Source organism: Polyodon spathula, chromosome 11 (genome assembly GCF_017654505.1).
Source record: "Polyodon spathula isolate WHYD16114869_AA chromosome 11, ASM1765450v1, whole genome shotgun sequence".
Lineage (NCBI taxonomy): Eukaryota > Metazoa > Chordata > Actinopteri > Acipenseriformes > Polyodontidae > Polyodon > Polyodon spathula.
The window spans coordinates 28,754,335-28,772,188 of NC_054544.1; the positions used below are offsets into that span (position 1 = coordinate 28,754,335).

The 17,854-nt window shown below is 39.3% G+C and overlaps 1 protein-coding gene across 6 annotated transcripts in view; it reads left to right on the forward strand.

Moving 5' to 3' along the window:
- Window positions 1–17,854, forward strand: part of LOC121322829 (lipoma-preferred partner homolog) — a 128,953-nt gene that overhangs the window by 37,841 nt on the left and 73,258 nt on the right. For all 6 annotated transcript variants that reach the window (XM_041263178.1, XM_041263182.1, XM_041263177.1 and 3 more), the window contains one exon: window positions 12,963–13,182. In XM_041263178.1, the coding sequence (XP_041119112.1) occupies window positions 12,972–13,182 (211 nt within the window). In that variant the 5' untranslated portion in view covers window positions 12,963–12,971. The remainder of the gene's footprint in view (window positions 1–12,962; window positions 13,183–17,854) is intronic.

A 17,854-nucleotide genomic window follows, 5' to 3' on the forward strand; every position in this document is an offset into this window, starting at 1 on the left:
TAGGTAAATGGTTGCAGCTGCCTTATTACTTGCAGCTGCCTCTCATTTACCTTTCAAATCAATACGGTCTTACAACAGAGTCTCGCTTCTTTCCGGGCTGACCCTCTTCCCTGACCCAGAAACGAACTGTCAGGCCAGCCCTTCCAGATACTTCTCCTCGCGTTCTTTAGCGCCCTCACAGGTCGGGAGGAAGATTCATCACCAGAACTCATATTTCCGTCACAGGCACCCAGCCTATATGGTTATTGATTTGACTACGCCACCCCTTATTTATACCAGGAATAGGGGAGCTCCGAGTTACCAGATCTTCTATGTTGTGATCCATGCTTGAGTCTCATCCAATTAAATGAAAGAATGAAGCAACGATTTACATATGTTTTAAATCTTAACCCACATAGGCAAGGTAATAATATTTATTTACAGTACAGAAACTGTCAAACAATAAAATAAATGTTTGCTTTGTAGTGCATGTATCTCCTTTGCTAAGTAACAGTTATATGCTACAGTAGGTCCAGCCTAATAGAAAGCAAGAGTAAGTTTGGTAAAGCACAGGAACGTCAGGGCTGCCCCTCTCAAATGCAACTGCACCTGGAGGAAGACAAAGAAAATACACAAAATAAACAAACAGAAAATACAATCAAATCATAAAATACAACGCCAACAAAACTTAACTTGGCTCAAAAAACCAAATCGTGAATAACTATGACCACATAAACACCAGGGGGCAGTGTGATCTGAGGAAGGCTGAATACAGACTTCCTAAGCTTTAGTTTAAAGTCTCTTTACAAACACAATAGTGTAGCGTAAGATCGTTGAAACTTTTGTTTTCAACCGCAAAGGGTTGCACTCTGATTTGTTAGCATACAATCTATTAAAGACCAGTAGGGGATAATATAATAGAGTAACAAGCTTAAGAAAACACACAAGATACAGGGTTTGAACACACGAATCAACACAAACAACATACACTAAAGCACTGGGGCCAAAAATCAAATGAAAGCAAAATTACAGAGAAATCAAAAATAACCAAACTAAAGTAGAAACAAAACCTTGGCCAGCGCATCTCCTCTGCTCAATCGAAGTGATCAGTCCCCTTTCCCGACTGTTCACTCTCCATTCTCAGTAGCAGCAGGGAGAACGAAAAGCGTAAACTGAAGCACCCACAGCAGTCTTATTTCACTAAATTAAACTGCAGAGTGTTATATACAGATGTGCAAATTGTTAAAAATGCTGTGACAATAATTTAGATTATTGATAGCAATTAATAAAATGGTCTCAACTGCTACAATTAGTTCTCTCAAAAGCAAACAATGCTGCATTGCACAACCCTAATAGTAATCATTTTGCAGGACTGTATTCGGATATGGATTTATTTGAAGTACAACATTTCTCTTGCTATTCCTGGTCATTTGTGGACCATTAGCTCATTACACCTGTCCCTATCTCTACACCATATCAAACCTCTCAGACTGCCACGTACAGTATATCAATGAAGCTTATGTCCAAAATGTCCAGTATATCAGTATATCAATAAAGCTTTTGTCCTTAAACAAAGACTGGAGTGAGCCAATGGCTTTATTAAATATGAATCATAAGAAATTGATTTGATGCTCTTTTCTTTGCATAATGGAGCAGTCTGTGTAAAGAGGTTACACAGTGCCTTTGGCTAGGATTGTTCGGATGGATAAAGCAGTCTGGAAGAGTCTCTCTGTAGCCCCTTGAGCACCACCCCTCAAGCCTGCCCTGGGTGTCTGATTCATTCTCTCTCTTTTCTCAAGACAGATTTTAACCTGGCTGGTACATTAACACACTACACAACTTCTTCCTTCTGGCTGAGAAGTCGTTCCCGGCATGATTCTCCTGTTCTTTGTTGCACTTGGTGTCAGGGAGGGCTGCAGTTCTTTTGTTTAATTTTCATCTTCCTGTTGTTGACATGCCCGGTAAAAAAGAAAGGTTCGGGTAAGCTTGGTAAAAGATTCAATGTGAGGCACTGGAGGTGGAGATCAGCTGAAGGACATGCACAGAGGTGTGAGGCTTAAAAACAGGATGCTGATTGAGGTCTGCTGTGCTTACACAGTGCCCAGGAGAACTGACATGCTTCTTTGTGCATCGCGAATTGAAACCTTACCAGTTGAATACGTTGCTTGGCATTCTCACATAGGAACATGATCATTAATATATACACTGCGTGTACAAAACATTAGGAACACCTGCTCTTTACATGAAATAGACTGACAAGGTGAATCCAGGTGAAAGCTATGATCCCTTATTGATGTAACCTGTTAAATCCACTTCAATCAGTGTAGATCAAGGGGCAACAGGTTAAAGAAGGATTTTTAAGGCTTGACACAATTGAGACATGGATTGTGTATGTGTGCCATTCAGAGGGTAAATGAGCAAGACAAAAGGTTTAAGTGTCTTTGGATGGGGTATGGTAGAAGGTGCCAGTCATGCCGGTTTGAGTGTGTCAAGAACTGCAATGCTGCTGGGTTTTTCACGCTCAACAGTTTCCTGTTTGTATCAAGGATGGTCCACCACCCAAAGGACATTCAGCCAATGGCAGGCCAGTGGTCGAAAATGGCTCATTCATGAAAGAGGCCAAAGGAGGCTGACATGAATTGTGCAGAGCAACAGATGGGCTACAGTTAGTCAACTGACAGTCCAGTACAACATTGGTGCCGAAAGACCCATAAAAGAAAGCACAACTCGTCGTACCTTGACACGAATGGGGTATGACAGCTGACGACCTAACAGCGTTCCACTTCTTTCAGCAAAACACAAGAAACTGCGGTTGCAGTGGACTAAGGAACGAAAACACTGGCCACTGGAAGATTGGAAAAACATTGCCTAGTCTGATGAATCCAGGTTCCTGCTGTTTCATGCTGATGGGAGGACTAGGGTATGGAGAAAACCACATGAGTACATGCATCCATCATGCCGCTTGTCAACATTGCAGGCTGGTGGTGGTGGTGGTGTGATGGTATGGGGTGTGTTTTCATGGCACACATTGGGCCCCTTGATAAAAGTGGAGCAACATTTGAATGCCACAGGATATCTGAACATAATTGCCAATCAGGTGCATCCCTTCATGGCAGCAGTGTATCCATCTGCTAATGGATTTTTTTCAGCAGGATAATGCGCCATGTCACAAGGCTAGGATTGTCCACAAATGGTTCCACAAACATGACAGTGAATTCAGCTTACTGCAGTGGCCTGCCCAGTCACCAGATATTAATCCAATTGAGCATCTGTGGGATGAGATGGAACGAGCTATTCGGAGTAGAGATCCACTACCAGCCAACTTGACACAACTGTGGGAAGCATTGGAGTCAACATGGGCCAGCATCCCTGTGGAACGCTTTCGACACCTTGTAAAGTCCATGCCCCATCGAATTGAGGCTGTTCTGAGGGCAAAAGGGGGTGCAACTCAATATTAGGAAGGTGATCCTAATGTTTTATACACTCAGTGTACATGTGTGTAAAAATGTAGTTCTTGTGCCTGGTGTGCAAATTCTTTACATAACATGTGACTTCTGTTCAATTGCTATGTAGCACAGAGTGTGTTTCTACAGTATGTTGGAGGGGCAGCTCATTCATAAATCCGTAAGCATGTATAGGCAGATTTACTGGCATGCGTTAATGATTTACTTGTGAAAATGAAAGTGAATCTTTTAAAATGAAGTGTGCATTTTACCTATGATAAGGGAGCTAAAATACAGACTACTATAACACAAAATGACATTGTAGATGCCATGCCTTATTCAGTGCACCAGGTACAACTCAGATAATACAACGAAGGATAAACTATGCATTTTTTATTTGATTTTAGTTGTGGCCATTCCTAGATTACCCAATTCAAAATTACTGTAAGTAATCAATTATTGTTTAATTTAATTACAATGTTCTGATTATTTTATTGTTTTCTTAATTGAATTATGTAGAATTGTCCAGTTTTGACTTTAGTCTTGATTGGGACCTTTGTTTTTTGAACTGACATTTGAGATAACATGTGTCTGAAGGAGGTTTAGGCAGTACAGAAACTGCATTTCACAGCTTAAACTACTTTTATAACAGATACACCCTGGAAACCTAAAACGCACAGTCCTGGGGTGTATTCATAACTAGACACACATGTTGCAAGAATCTGAGAAAGAAGAATGCATCTTGCACAGCGGGGTTGCCAGCCTTTTAACGGGATTCCAGTATTTGGTGATTGGGTAACATTGGAATATGCTGGAGGAACTCCTCTCCTAGATTGGGAACATTACCCTGTGCCAAGGATCCTGCACTAACAAACATTCCATTTTGAGAGCTCGTCTGAAGGCAGGAGATGTACTGACTAATTAGTTGAAGCATACAAGGGAGCCAGTGGCTGTTTTCCAAAAGAGGTTAAATACTGTATAAGGTTAAGTGAGTTATTTAAAGAAGCCAGCGGCAGACAAGAACAGTTTAACATGCTGTATTTGTGTTTCATTAAAACAGACTTTGTTAGTGATATAAATAATCGACCAATGTAAGAAATGGGACCCATTCCTGGAATGTATCAATGGAGTCATTCCATGGTCGTAAAAAGTACATGTGGGTATATAGGCATGTATATATTAAGAATATAATAATATTAAAAAAGTACAGTTAAGATGTCTGTACATGTTATAGAAGTGTATATAACATAAATATATATAAAGCTGTCACCAAAGTGGAGAAAACTAAAGAAACTAAACTAAAGAATAAAGGAAAAGCCTGCTATCTGTACATTTCCAATGCAGACAATAGTAATCAGAGCCCAGACGCATCCTTTACACTTGTTTCAGGGCACCAGTTCCTCAATGTGCAGTCGATCTGTCAATCAATCAGTCAATCAATCAATTCCTTTATTTAACCAGTAAAAAAAAAAAAAAGTTGAGAACAAGTTCTCATTTCCAATCGTGACCTGGCCCATATATAAACAGCCCTGCTGTATTGACAGGTTGCCACTACTGCAGTGCGCAGGCTTTAATGAATGAGTTCATGTTTGCTATTGCATGCTGTAATTCTAGGCTGCTGTAATGTTTGTTGTCTTATAAGCAGATGTACGCCAGCTGAGCAAAACAGGAACTACCATGATTAAAAAAATCAGCAAAAAAAAAAAAAAAATGTTTAAAATTGCTGAATTTTGTGACAATTTTAAACATATTGCATTTATTTTACTGACAACCACTGTTGCATAAGAAAAAAAAATCCCACAACTCTGCTTAGAGAAAGGAATGAGACAGTATTGGAGGAAAGAGATTTCTAAATAAATGAAAAATACATTCCACAAGTTTTAAGAGAAACTCAACATCATTATGGATTTTTTTTTTTTTTTTTTTTTTTTTTGGGGGGGAGGTGGGGGGGCAGATATAATGGGATTTTTTAAAAATATGTATTTATAGATGAAGAACTGATTTTAAGCCTTACAATTACAAAGGAGGTCTGGTACACCAACAATACTGCAGCCACAGATGTAGTTGGAGCCCTAGTCCCAGTAATTAGTAGAAAATGGTTAACATCAGGAAAGAACATGTGCACTGCTATTTCATTTATCAGCAACAGACTCTGACAGGCAGTGGCAGTGTGATATGTTCCATGTGGTGCCAATGTGCCTCAAGCCTGCCCTCTTAGGGGGGGAGAGGGTACCTCATTCTCAGCCCGTCCAGTCCCTTCACTCTGATAGACTATCTGCAAAGCATGCCAGTTGGTGGAAGTTAAAGCTATCAGTGGCAGTACTTGAAAAGTCACACTTCTTGGATACTGAAAGCAGTAAGTTTGAGGTTCCTTCTGTTATTGTGATAGGCACTATTGACTAGTTTAGACATGAAACCTTGGTTCTATGCCTAACGTTTAGGCCACTTGCAGGTACTTACAAGATAACTTGAGATATGTACTTGCACTTGACGTGACTTTCAGAAGCCTCCTCATCGTTCCGGTTCTGTCCTGTCTGTGATCTGAGATTAGGTTAAGACACATGCTTGCGGTGTGCCTGGTTGTCAGGTTCTACCAAGACTTTGCCCCTTTTACTCTTGTGGATGGGGCAAAGGAGCAAGCCTTAATAGATTCACATTACCAGCATTTCTTATGCTGTATATTCTAGAGAATAAATAAGTATGGAACTGGGGGGCTGGCAAGTGGCGCATCCAGTGCAGGATGCGCCCTCTGGCCTGGATGTCATCGGTTCGAGTCTGGGCTATTCCACAGCCGACCGTGGATGGGAGTTCCCAGGAGGCGGCGCTCAATTGGCTGAGCGTCACCAGGGGGGGAGTATAGGTCGGCCAGGGTGTCCTCAGCTCACCGCGCACCAGATACCCCTGTAGTCTGGCTTGGATTCTGTGGGCTTGCCTGTTGGCTGCCTGGGAGCTATATTGTCCTCCTACACTGTAGCTCCTGGGCGGCTGCATGGTGAATCCGCAGCGTGTAAAGAAGCGGTCGGCTGACGGCACACGCTTCAGAGGACAGTGTGTGTTTGTCTTCGTTACTCCCGAGTCAGCGCAGGGGTGGTAGCGGTGAGCCGAGCATAAATAATAATTGGCCTATTTCAGATTGGGAGAAAATAAAAAATAATTGGCAACAACTAAATTTAAAAAAAGAAGAAAAAAAAAGTAAGCAACTGGACTACATATCAAGTCAGTATTTTTGGGTTAATCAAACTTTGCACTTTTACTTGCTTTTACCAAAAGCTACTGAATGCCCAACCTCAAAAACAAGAAAGCCGAATTGAGGAGAATTTATTAAGCATGTTTCTGTACATGGAAACAGAGTGGCTATTACCTGGCCGTTTTTGGCATATGAGCAGAGATTTGGGGGGGGGGGGGGGGGGGGGGGGTTGAGTTGTAAATGCGCTTGAATTGAATTGAATGTAATCTGATTATACATAACAGGAACAAAGTATTTAAATATATTTCAATCGTATGCTTCTGTGTGTATCAAACACTGTGTTCTTTCCTGGCCACATTGTTTGATCTTCCAACTTCCGTATTTGAATACTTTTCATAAGCAAAGTCCTGCAGTTTCCGGGAAAAAATAGTTAATCGTCTGCTCTTCATATGGAAATGAGCGTGCCGTGTGATGAAATTCAGTTTATTCCTTAAATTGAATGGGTGGCAGCTTATCTCTCTGATTGTTTGATTAAAACCCAAATTGTGTTTTATTAGGTCCAAGAAGGGATTGCAAAGCAAGCCTTGGCAGACCACACCCTGATGCTCCCTGATAATGGGAGATGAATATCTTGAGTGTGTTGGGCTGCTGGGGGACGCAATGAAGCCTTGGCTCACAATGAGGTGCTCTACCTACAAGATTGTGGGAGCTACTATTTCTGTTACACATACACACATGCGCACACGCGCACACATACACACACACACACACACACACACACACACACATATTATCAGAAGCCATCTAAACCTAATTCACTACAGCAATCCATAATTAGTATGCTATAAACATTCACTTCACCGTCATGTTTATTTGCGTACCAGAAATACATGATAAGATCGTCCCAACAGACTTGTGGTGGGATAAATAAGTTCCACTGCTTAGTAAAAGCAATACAAACCAAAGACCGTAAGCAAATTCATTCATTAACAAACCTCTGTACCTAAATGTCAGAGTACTGATACTCTATTGGCACATTCAAACTATTATGATATCCAGTTGGGACTGTGCCCTCTAACACAGTCTTCTAATTGTCCACTCTTTATTTGACAATGTGAATCCGTTTGACTGCTCTGGAAACAAGTTTGTATTTGGGGGTGTACAGATAAAGGGGGCGGCATCAGGTGAAAAATGTTAGTGAACACTGCCTGAGTTTTGACACCATCGTGGTGGAAGTGAAAAATCATATCGAGGAGACTGCTGACATTTTTTTTTAATATCCCATTGTTTTTATAAAGTTTTTTTTTTTTTTTTTTTTTTTGTAACAGTTTCTACAGAGTGAGCGGGTAAGACAGCCGCTTTAAAATGCCAGGCCTGGACCGATATGTATAAGTTAAAACTGGGCAACGTTCTTCCAAAGCTTGTGCTAATAGGACTTGACAGATCATTTGAAGACTGTGCCCCAGTCTCCCTGCTTTGTGGTGCATGTCCTTTAATGTCAAGGCATCACAGGGCAAGATGTTATAACACTGCCACAAGTTATTACATGTCTGCACTTAGAGTGATTCTCAGATTTTTCTGGGTAGCATTTGGATTCAAACCAACGATCAGGCTGTTAGTCACATGCAGCCATTATTTATATCACATGCACTGGAAAGAACAGAACACACCTCTTTCTTCACAGCTGCCTGGATCCTGTTCTGTGCTGTAATGCGGTTCCATGATTGGGATCATCCTTATAGCACATGTTGTACACCTAGAGAACTGCTTCAACAGTTAGGATAGGACATTCTTTAGATAATGGGTGTATCAGAATATGGGTGTATATGAAAGAACCGATTCTTCTGCCCATACGCCTACCACTTTCACACACTCAAGTACAACTACGTATGCAGTTTAAAACTAAAGAAGAAACCTTCACAGGGCTATATCTTAGACTCCTTGAAGAATGGTAGTTGTTACACTTCTGCTTTCCTGAATGCCATTGCCTTGCTGGCTTTCGGCTCGTTATAAATCACGTTGATTAAAAGCAGAATGTTTTTTGTGCCCGGCTCCATATTAGGGCAAGTTTCAAAAGCTGTTTATTGAGATCAGTTCCAAGTAGTCTGATATGAACCCAGGATGGCAGCATTTTCCAAGGGTTTCTGTTATTCATCTCTCTCATGAGTGACAGAAAGGATAATGTGTTCCCTGCCACAAACATGCACAACACACAATCTGTATTTCTGCATTTTATTCAACTAGCGTCTGTACAGCATGGAGTGCTGAGAGGCTCTGACAGTGGCAATGCCAGGGAGTGCGGGTCACCAGTGCTCTGCCCTTCTCTCAGTGTGTTTGCAAAATGGAGATTAGACAAAGGGGCATTCAGAACAGAAAATAGGAGGCACTTTTTTACACAGAGAATTATGAGGGTCTGGAATCAACTCCCCAGTAATGTTGTTGAAGCTGATGAGATTTTGGGATCAATAAGCTACTAACAACCAAACGAGCAAGATGGGCCGAATGGCCTCCTCTCGTTTGTAAACTTTCTTATGTTCTTAAGCCACTGTGTTTCTGTTCAGCCTGAGCGAGATTAATTATAAACAAAGTGAAGAGGAATGTTGTTTATTGGGTTTTACAGTCTGGGAACATTTATATCTAGTGAAAAAATGTAAGTTGATAGATGTTGAGAAATTCTTCTTTTAAATACATTGTAAGATATATATATATATATATATATATATATATATATATATATATATATATATATATATATATATATATATATATATATATCGTATAGTTTTAGTTTGAAAAAGTATTCAGCCCCTATCCCTTTTTGCACATTTAAGAGTCTCACAGCTTGGGATTTTTATGTATTAGATTGGGAATTTTTACTTGTGAGTCACACATTCTTCTTCACAGAGTCCCCCTTAAAAGAAAGAAAATAGTAAACAATAAAATAATAAAAATTAGAAAACTGAAATGTCATCATTTAAGTATTCATTCCTCTGGGTCAATACTTTGTTGAACCAACTCTGACAGCTGTTACAGCCAGCAGTCTTTTCGGGTAAGGCTCTATTAACTTTGCACACCGTGATAGAGCAATATTTGCCCATCCCTCCTTGCAAAATTGCTCAAGCTGTGTCAAGTTAGTTGGGGAGCGGTGATGGACAGCAATTTTGAGGTCTTGCCACAGATTTTCGATGGGATTAAGGTCAGGATTCTGACTGGGCCACTCAAGGACATCTATTTTCTTCATTTTAAGCCACTCCAGTGTTGCCCTGGCAGTGTGCTTTGGATCATTGTCCTGTTGAAAGACAAACTTCTTCTGCAATTTGAGTTTTTTGGCAGAGGGGCACAGGTTTTTATCCAGGATTACTCTGTATTGTGTGCCATTCATCCTCCCATCAATCCTTACAATATTGCCAGTCCCTGCTGCTGAAAGCATCCCCATAGCATGATGCTACCATCGCCATACTTTACGGTGGGGACAGTGTTACCTGGCTGGTGTACAGTGTTTGATTTGCGCCACACATACCACTTAGCGTTCAGGCTAAAAAGCTCTTCAGACCAGAAGACGTTCTGCCACATAACTGCAGTATCTTCTAGGTGACGTTTTCCGAACTCTTTGCTGGCAAGAATATGGATTTTTTTTCAGCCAGGGCTTCTTCCTTTCCACTCTCCCATAAAGGTCCTTTTTGTGGAATGCCTTGGAGATTGTTGATACATGAACATCATCGTTCATCGCAGCCACTGACTTCTGTAGTCCGGCAACTAAGAGGGGCAGCCTGAGCTAGGCAGTGTGGTGGTAGTTTCGTAATTTTCCCACTTCTGTACGATGGACTGCACTGAGCTATGAGGGATGTTCAATGCCTTTGAAATGGTTTTGTACCCTTCCCAACATTTATGCTTCTCTATAATCACATCCCTGACTTGCTTAGAATGGTCTTTCATCTTCATTTTGATTCTTTCTTTTGAAAGTCTCTACCATACTATGGGACCATACAGAGAGAAAAAGCGGTATTTATCCTCACAGATTAATTTAAAACAGGTGATCCACTAATTTCTTACACAGATGGAGTCCATCAACAAATTGTACAACTTGTTGAGGTAATATATTGAACCTGAGCAAATTTAGGCTTTCAATTATAAAGGGTATGAATACTTTTTTAATCTGATAATTTCCATTTTTCATTTTTAGTAAATTGTTGAAAGCTTTTAGAATTTTTCTTTTGATTTGACATGGAGCTCAAGGCTTTGTAGATCAGTGGGGAAAAAAAAGTCCTAATTGAATCTATTTCAAATTCTGAATCTGAGACTTTTAAATGTGAAAAAAGAGATGGGAGCTGAATACTTTTTCAAGGCACTGTATATGCACACACACACACAAAATTAAAGTTGCAGTCAGGGTTATTAAAGGTTTTAAAATTACCTCCTTCTGCCTCATGTAGTAACCTCCTAGAGTTTGTTATATACTTCCAGAGGATAACAGGTTTGGGAGGCATGAGCAAACCAAGCCTGTGATCAGATAGAGCAGACTGTGCTAACGGAGGAGTGTAGTGTGTAAGCACACAACAATATTAAACAGGATTACTTTGCAGTTTAAGATTAACACACAGCGATGGGGGGAACTGTATTTATCAAATAACTTCAATAGTTCAGCCAATTTGCTAAAGCGCTTTAAAAACCAGGATGGTAACCTACACTTTGACCACAAGACGTGTCACTGAATCAAACTGAAAGAAAGATGGCATTCAGATGCTCTTTTGAAGAGGCGGGTGAGTATGAAAAACCCTGAATGCTAAAAGGGAAAGGCTGTGCAGACATACAGAGACCTATACTGAGAACATTACTAGTGTAGAACAGTCTTTTCTTAAATCTTTATTGTGCTTTGACATAATTCCCACACATTAAAAAGATAAGCATCAAGATTATAAGAAATAAATCTTTACGAAATCATGTATTTTTATGTGCTGTAGGCAATTTAAATGTGAACTGATTACTACAGAAACAATAAAACAAACTACTTTAGCTGCACATGACTAGTTTGAAACAGCATGTCGCCCTCGGACCACACCCCTTCGTGCCATGTTATTGGTTACCTTCAAATCGAATATCTTTCTTTCCAAGTAGGACAGGACGTGAAAAAAATAAAAACAACAAATAATAATGATATAACTGCAGTATATACGTGCATAATGCTGCTGTGTGTATGGAAGGATGGCTAGGAAGATGAATGGGAGCTGAATTGAAAGAGGGAATATCTGGTATTTGTGTAACAGTATTGGTAGTGTGCAGAGAAAGAGGAGAGGAGACAGATCCAGCTGGAATCGGGTTATGTTCCCTGGAATTAATTTTTATATATATATATATAATTTCATGTGTTGCTGAAAGTTGTGACGTGTGGATGTTCAGAATTCGAGTGCTGTGTTAGCTCACTGTGCAGTCTCCTTACTGCTATGTTTGAGTGTGAAGTGAGAGGGAATTCCTCCTTTCCTTTCCTAAAATAGGAACGGAAACACAACCGCACTGCTTTTAGAGGGAGCACTTGTATACCTTGAGATGGGCCGGGATCGCAAAGTATTACTCCAGTGATCTTGTTTCCTAATAGAAAGAAGGCACAATATGAGTACATTAAATTAGTTTATTCAAGAGCTCCGTCATCCACCTTAGTTGTTTCTTGACAGCTCAATAACATTACAAGTTTGTTTTCCCTGAACAGACAAGGTTAGTTCAGATGTGTAGCATAGTTTGTGGGTTATACGTTTCCCTGACACACACGTTAGTTTTCCAATGATTTGGCATAATCACCAAGTTGAAAAAATGACAGATCTAAGAAAAAACAGCTATTAAAAGCCAAGTTAGTCTTTGTAAATATGTACAGATTATATATATGGCATATGTCAGAGGAAGTATTGTCCATCTATAAAACTGGTTAAAGATGAGCCCTTAATAAAAAAAATGGATTTGCAGCAGTAATGAACATGTCCCTGTTTATCCAGGTTTGCTAATACATGTTTTTACCAGGATGTTAAAGATGCAGTGGTACGGTAGCTGGGTTATCAGAGGTGCGACTGTCTGCAATTCTTAACCATGCTATTTGTTTGTATCTGGGATACCTGTCTGTAGTTCTACCACAGAAAATAAACCACTTCAGCTATAGGGTCGTGTCAGTTAAAAAGGGTTGTAAAATAATAAATAAGCCTAAAAGAAACTTGCAGCAATTTTTTCTTAACGTCGACTTTCAGTTGAAACATTTTTATAAAGTTTTACATGTTTCTTTTAGCAATGCTAAATACATCAATGTTTAATGCTAGTTCTAGATGAAAGAGAATGCTAACCTAGTTGTATAAACCTTGTCTTATTCTCAGGCATAAATCATGTCTCACCCATCATGGAATCCATCAAATACTGGAGGTGAAAACTTTGGTCAGGTGACCATGAGGATGGAGACCACGCCCTCCTTTGGGATCCCCAGTATCTCCATCTCTCAGCAGCAAGAGCCCAAGAAGTTTGCACCGGTCGTTGCACCAAAACCAAAGTTCAACCCATATAAGCAGCTGGAGGAGGTTGTGTACACTGAAGCTGGAGGTAGGGGAGTCTTGTAAATAGCATGTACCTTTGTTAATGCTCATATGAAATATGGAAATGGATTTTAAACCCTTGGTTAGCACTCAAAAAGCAGTCAATCTGAATACGCTAATTGCCCCACTCCTAATACAGATCATGACTGAATATGTCAGTAAGATCCTCCACATAGGGGAATGCTGGAAGTTTTGGTTTGGTAGACACACCCCTTGCATCTACTTTGGTCCCTGTATCAGGTGTAAGTCAACCCTCGCTGAGCAAAGAGTTGCTGAGCAAAAGTTGGACTTTCTGTGCTGATCCATCATTAAAGGACTTCTCCAGGCTGCAGGCAGAAACCTTTTGAGTTTCATTTATCTTTTGACTCACTTGAAAAGTGCCAAAACAGTCCAGTTTTAATTAATATAATTTTAGTGTAAAGATAAAGTTTGAAGTCATGTTTCTAATTAGTCGCCTCTAATGCTTAGAACCCACACAGTAACTGTGGAGACTGTGATCTAATAGGACTTTTGTAAGCCAATTAAGAAAATCTAGTTTTCATAAGTGACTCACGTCTCGGAATTTCTGTAATGAGCTTTAAAAAAAAATCCCTGCTATTGAGTAAAACCAATTTGGTAGTGTGTACTTCACTAGTAGGAAGTTGAGTCATTTTTTTGACACGCTTGCACATGGACTAGATTGAAATTTAAAGTTATTCTAAGCTGTTAGGGACCAATCATCTACCAAAGGCTTGTAGTACTTTAGAATTGTGTTCATCCCATAAGACCAGCATTGGAATGACTGGTCAAGCCATGGTTTCCTGAATATTGTGGAATGAAGGGGTGGGATTTGTATGAGAGGTTGATCTTGAAACCTTGTGCCACTCTGATGTATATATCTAGGAGTGTGCTGATACTCCTACTCAGAATTGCCTTTAAGAAGTATTTATCAGCAGGTATTAAATACATCCATTCATTAATGTGATTTCAAAACAAGACAATATTTTCTTTCCCTTGCCTTTACAATTAAGTAACAATCAGTGGCAATTAACATCCACATTGAGTGTTTTAAAAGCCAACTGGAAGCAAATGTTCCTCTCATCCAGGTCGCTGACAATAAATATTTCAGTGCTCCAAATGAGAGAAAAATGTTACAATTCCATTGGCCACTTTTCAGTTTCTTAACGTTCGACTGGATTCCTCTGGAAAGCAGCTGGCATCCTAATCCTGTGCTCAAACTTCTGTTTATTTCATTGAGAGAACTCTCCTTCCACGGGTACTCATGGATGTAACCAATGTGTGAACTGAATCATGGACCAGAGCCAGAACTTCACGGCTAAGTTTAACTCCTTGCTTCCTGCAATCTGGAGTAAGTAAGAAGAAAATAAAACTATTTTCTAAGAATCAAATGATTAAAAGTTCCATTCATAAAAGTTTTGTGTGGAAGCTGAAGACACTTGACTTGGCTGCGTGCATGTGTTTCTCATCCCAGGAATATCAGATATGCTTTGTGGCCATGTTTTGTTTTATTTTATTGTTTTAAGGTTCATATGGTATGCAGCATGATCAAATCTGATCAAAACTCTAGTCCTGAGCACACAGATAAGCAAGCATGACTTGGAGGCAGCTGCTATCTTCCATGTAGCCTCTGAAGAATTGTTTTATATATAATGTATTTGTCCACTTTACATTTTCTTAGCATTACCATGCATAACCTCCTCATAATTCTACTAATTTGAGGGCGCATCAATAAACATGTCAGTTTGTTTATTAAGATTCGAAAGTGGTCACGTTCGCTGTGGATCATTATTTCCATTTGTCATTTTCAAACTAAATGTAAACTGTGTGTTCTGTTGTGTTTAAGGGAACAGTGAGTATATTTGAGTCTCTGGAGATTAAACTGTATTTACTTGCCATGTGAGGTGCTTGGCTCACTCCCCTTAATAAAAATGTACTGCAGTGTACAGCAGCTATCTAGTGTTAGCGCCTGCTGGGCATGGTCAGGAAAGACTGAGGGAAACAGAATAAGTTTAGCTGTATGTTTTGTACTCCAGCAGATTCAGCCAGGGTAAGCAGGCTGAGCTTTAGCAAATACTAGAAACCAGTCGCACCAAGCATCTGGAGGGTACCTACTGTACATAGGGACCCTGGATAGCTGTAGCCGAGAAGTATTTTTTTAAATCATTTGAAATGGATGTACCATTTCTAGAAACATATTGTCCTCACCCAAATTGTCCCTTGTTGGAGGATAGTGTGTACCCTCCTCTAGTGCATTTATCTGTTCCATATTGTTAAGCTAGCTTCAGTTATTTATTGGCAAGTCTGACCAACCCTCCCTTCCAGAAAATGCACAGATCAACCAGTGTGATCAACAAGGTAGATGTCTACTGTGTGAATTTCACACCTCTCCCTGTCTCTGGGGATTCCCTCTTGCAAGAGCTTCCACTTCTTCTACCACTTTCAGAAGACGAGAACTTCAGCAGCTCAGATTAGACTTGGCCCAGCAGCAGGAATGCAACAAACCCCATATCTGTGCTCAGGATGGGACACTGCTCTTTGCTGCACTTTAGAAACTTTAGTAAGATTTTGAAATTGTTATGTAGTTGAAGTGCTGATGGAAGACGTGTTTAAAGCTGGGAGAAGTCTCATTCTGTTACTATGGGGGGGGGGGGGGGGGGGGGGGGGGGGGGGGGGGGGTATTTGTTTTACTTTAACAGTATGGGAGTAAGTAAGGAAGTGGTTAACTTTATTTGTTAGGTTTCCATTTCAATAAAACTATTTGAACTGAATCTAAAATTCTGAAAGATGTCATTGAGTTCCTCATCCCTGTCACAATGGAAGTAGTTAGTCTGGTGCTATAACTCTGTATAACTGCTAATTACTGTAGCAGTAGCCTTGAACTACAGTATTATCCAGGGGTGTTGCCTGAGAGACAGATCAAGAGACATTTCAAGTAGTTATAGTATATTAATAGGTCATTCACGTTGTTAGGAAAGGATGTATATTTATTTACAGCTGTGGCCAAACGTTTTGCATCACCTAGAATTTTAGGATTAAGACATCATTAAAAAAACAAAACAAAACAAAAAAAAAAACATTGTATAAACATAATTTAGATATTTTATTGAACATCATGTAATCAAAGAAACTAGAAAATGATATCGCAAATGTCTACCAGAAGCCTTAATAGTAGTATAGTATTTCATGGTGGATTTCTAAATGTCAATTTTTCTTGTTTTTGACAAGTATATGGAAAACTACAAAGCTTAAAGTAATTCACTGTTAACGTAAAATTATTAAGCAGGTGTCATTCGACTTTATGAAGCAAAATTAATGCTATAGGGATATGCAAAACTTTTGCCGTCTTGTTAACTCAATATTATTGTAACATTAAAATTTTAATAAATTATTAAAATATTTAAACGATTTAACTGTTTAAACTGGAAAACAATTGAACTACTTGAATGTGATTAAAAGTTACCAATGAAGAGTTGTATAAATAGGGTGTTCTCTAATTGATAATATTCACCACCTGATGAAAACTGAAAGCTGAAACACGTCATTAACGTGGATCATTTTTGAAATTTTTTAATTAAAAAAAAAAAAAAAAAAAAAAGTTGAGGTTTGTTCAACAAAAGAAATAAAATGAACTTAATCTTGGAAAACTTGTTGGAACATTCCCGGATGGTTGGCATAAATTGAGACAGACAATCATTTCTTCATAGACATTACCTTTTATTGGTCAGCACCTTTGTGAAGATTTAAGCATTGCAGTGCACTAAAGGTATTTTGTTTTGTTTAGGATATATATATATATATATATATATATATATATATAGGCAATTTCCCTTAGAATTAGTGTTCATTTGATTTAATTCTGCACGATATGCATCACAAACAAAAACAAAATATGAATGTTATACTTGCATAATGCATTGCATAATATTACAAAGCAAATTAAAGGTCTGCTTGCTGAAGCAGTTTTTATTTTAGCTGTCGAGTTGTTCAGTTGTAGCAGCCAGGCAGTAATGTTGCCCAAGGCACAGGGCAGTGTCATCACCTCCCAGCAACAAGCCTGACTCCTATGGTGGGAATGGGATTCTTTCAATGCAGCGGGTTTTTGCATTTGAGAAAGGAGAGGAACACTCATGAAATTAGTTGTAGACTTAAGTTGATGAGAAGTAATTACCCCCAGCTGTACGAATTAAAACAGGGTGCTGCTTTTTATGTGAAAAATGATAAAAAGCAAGTCAACAAAGTTGCAAAAAATATTTACGATATATTCATAAGTGAAATGGATAAAACCACTGGGTCGCAGCCCGAGCAATCGGGTGTTATTCACCCATGTCCCTCCCTATATATATATATATATATATATATATATATATATATATATATATATATATATATATATATATATATATATATATTCATCAAGGTGCTTGAGCACAGATGCTCTCAGTGTATTCTAGTTGCACCTATTTTTAATTTCTGAGAATACAGTAAATGGTGTTTCCTGGAAATGTTCCCCTGACTCTAAATACTGCTGCAGAGGTTACGGTAATGACTCAGTTCAGGAAACCGTGAAGAAGGCTACTTCCTCTATCTGTCAGCAAACCCTGGGCGCTCCGGCCCGCACTTCTGCAAATCTAGTTGAGGTATTTCTAAAAAAACATAAACTCGCTTCTCGAAATTCAGTC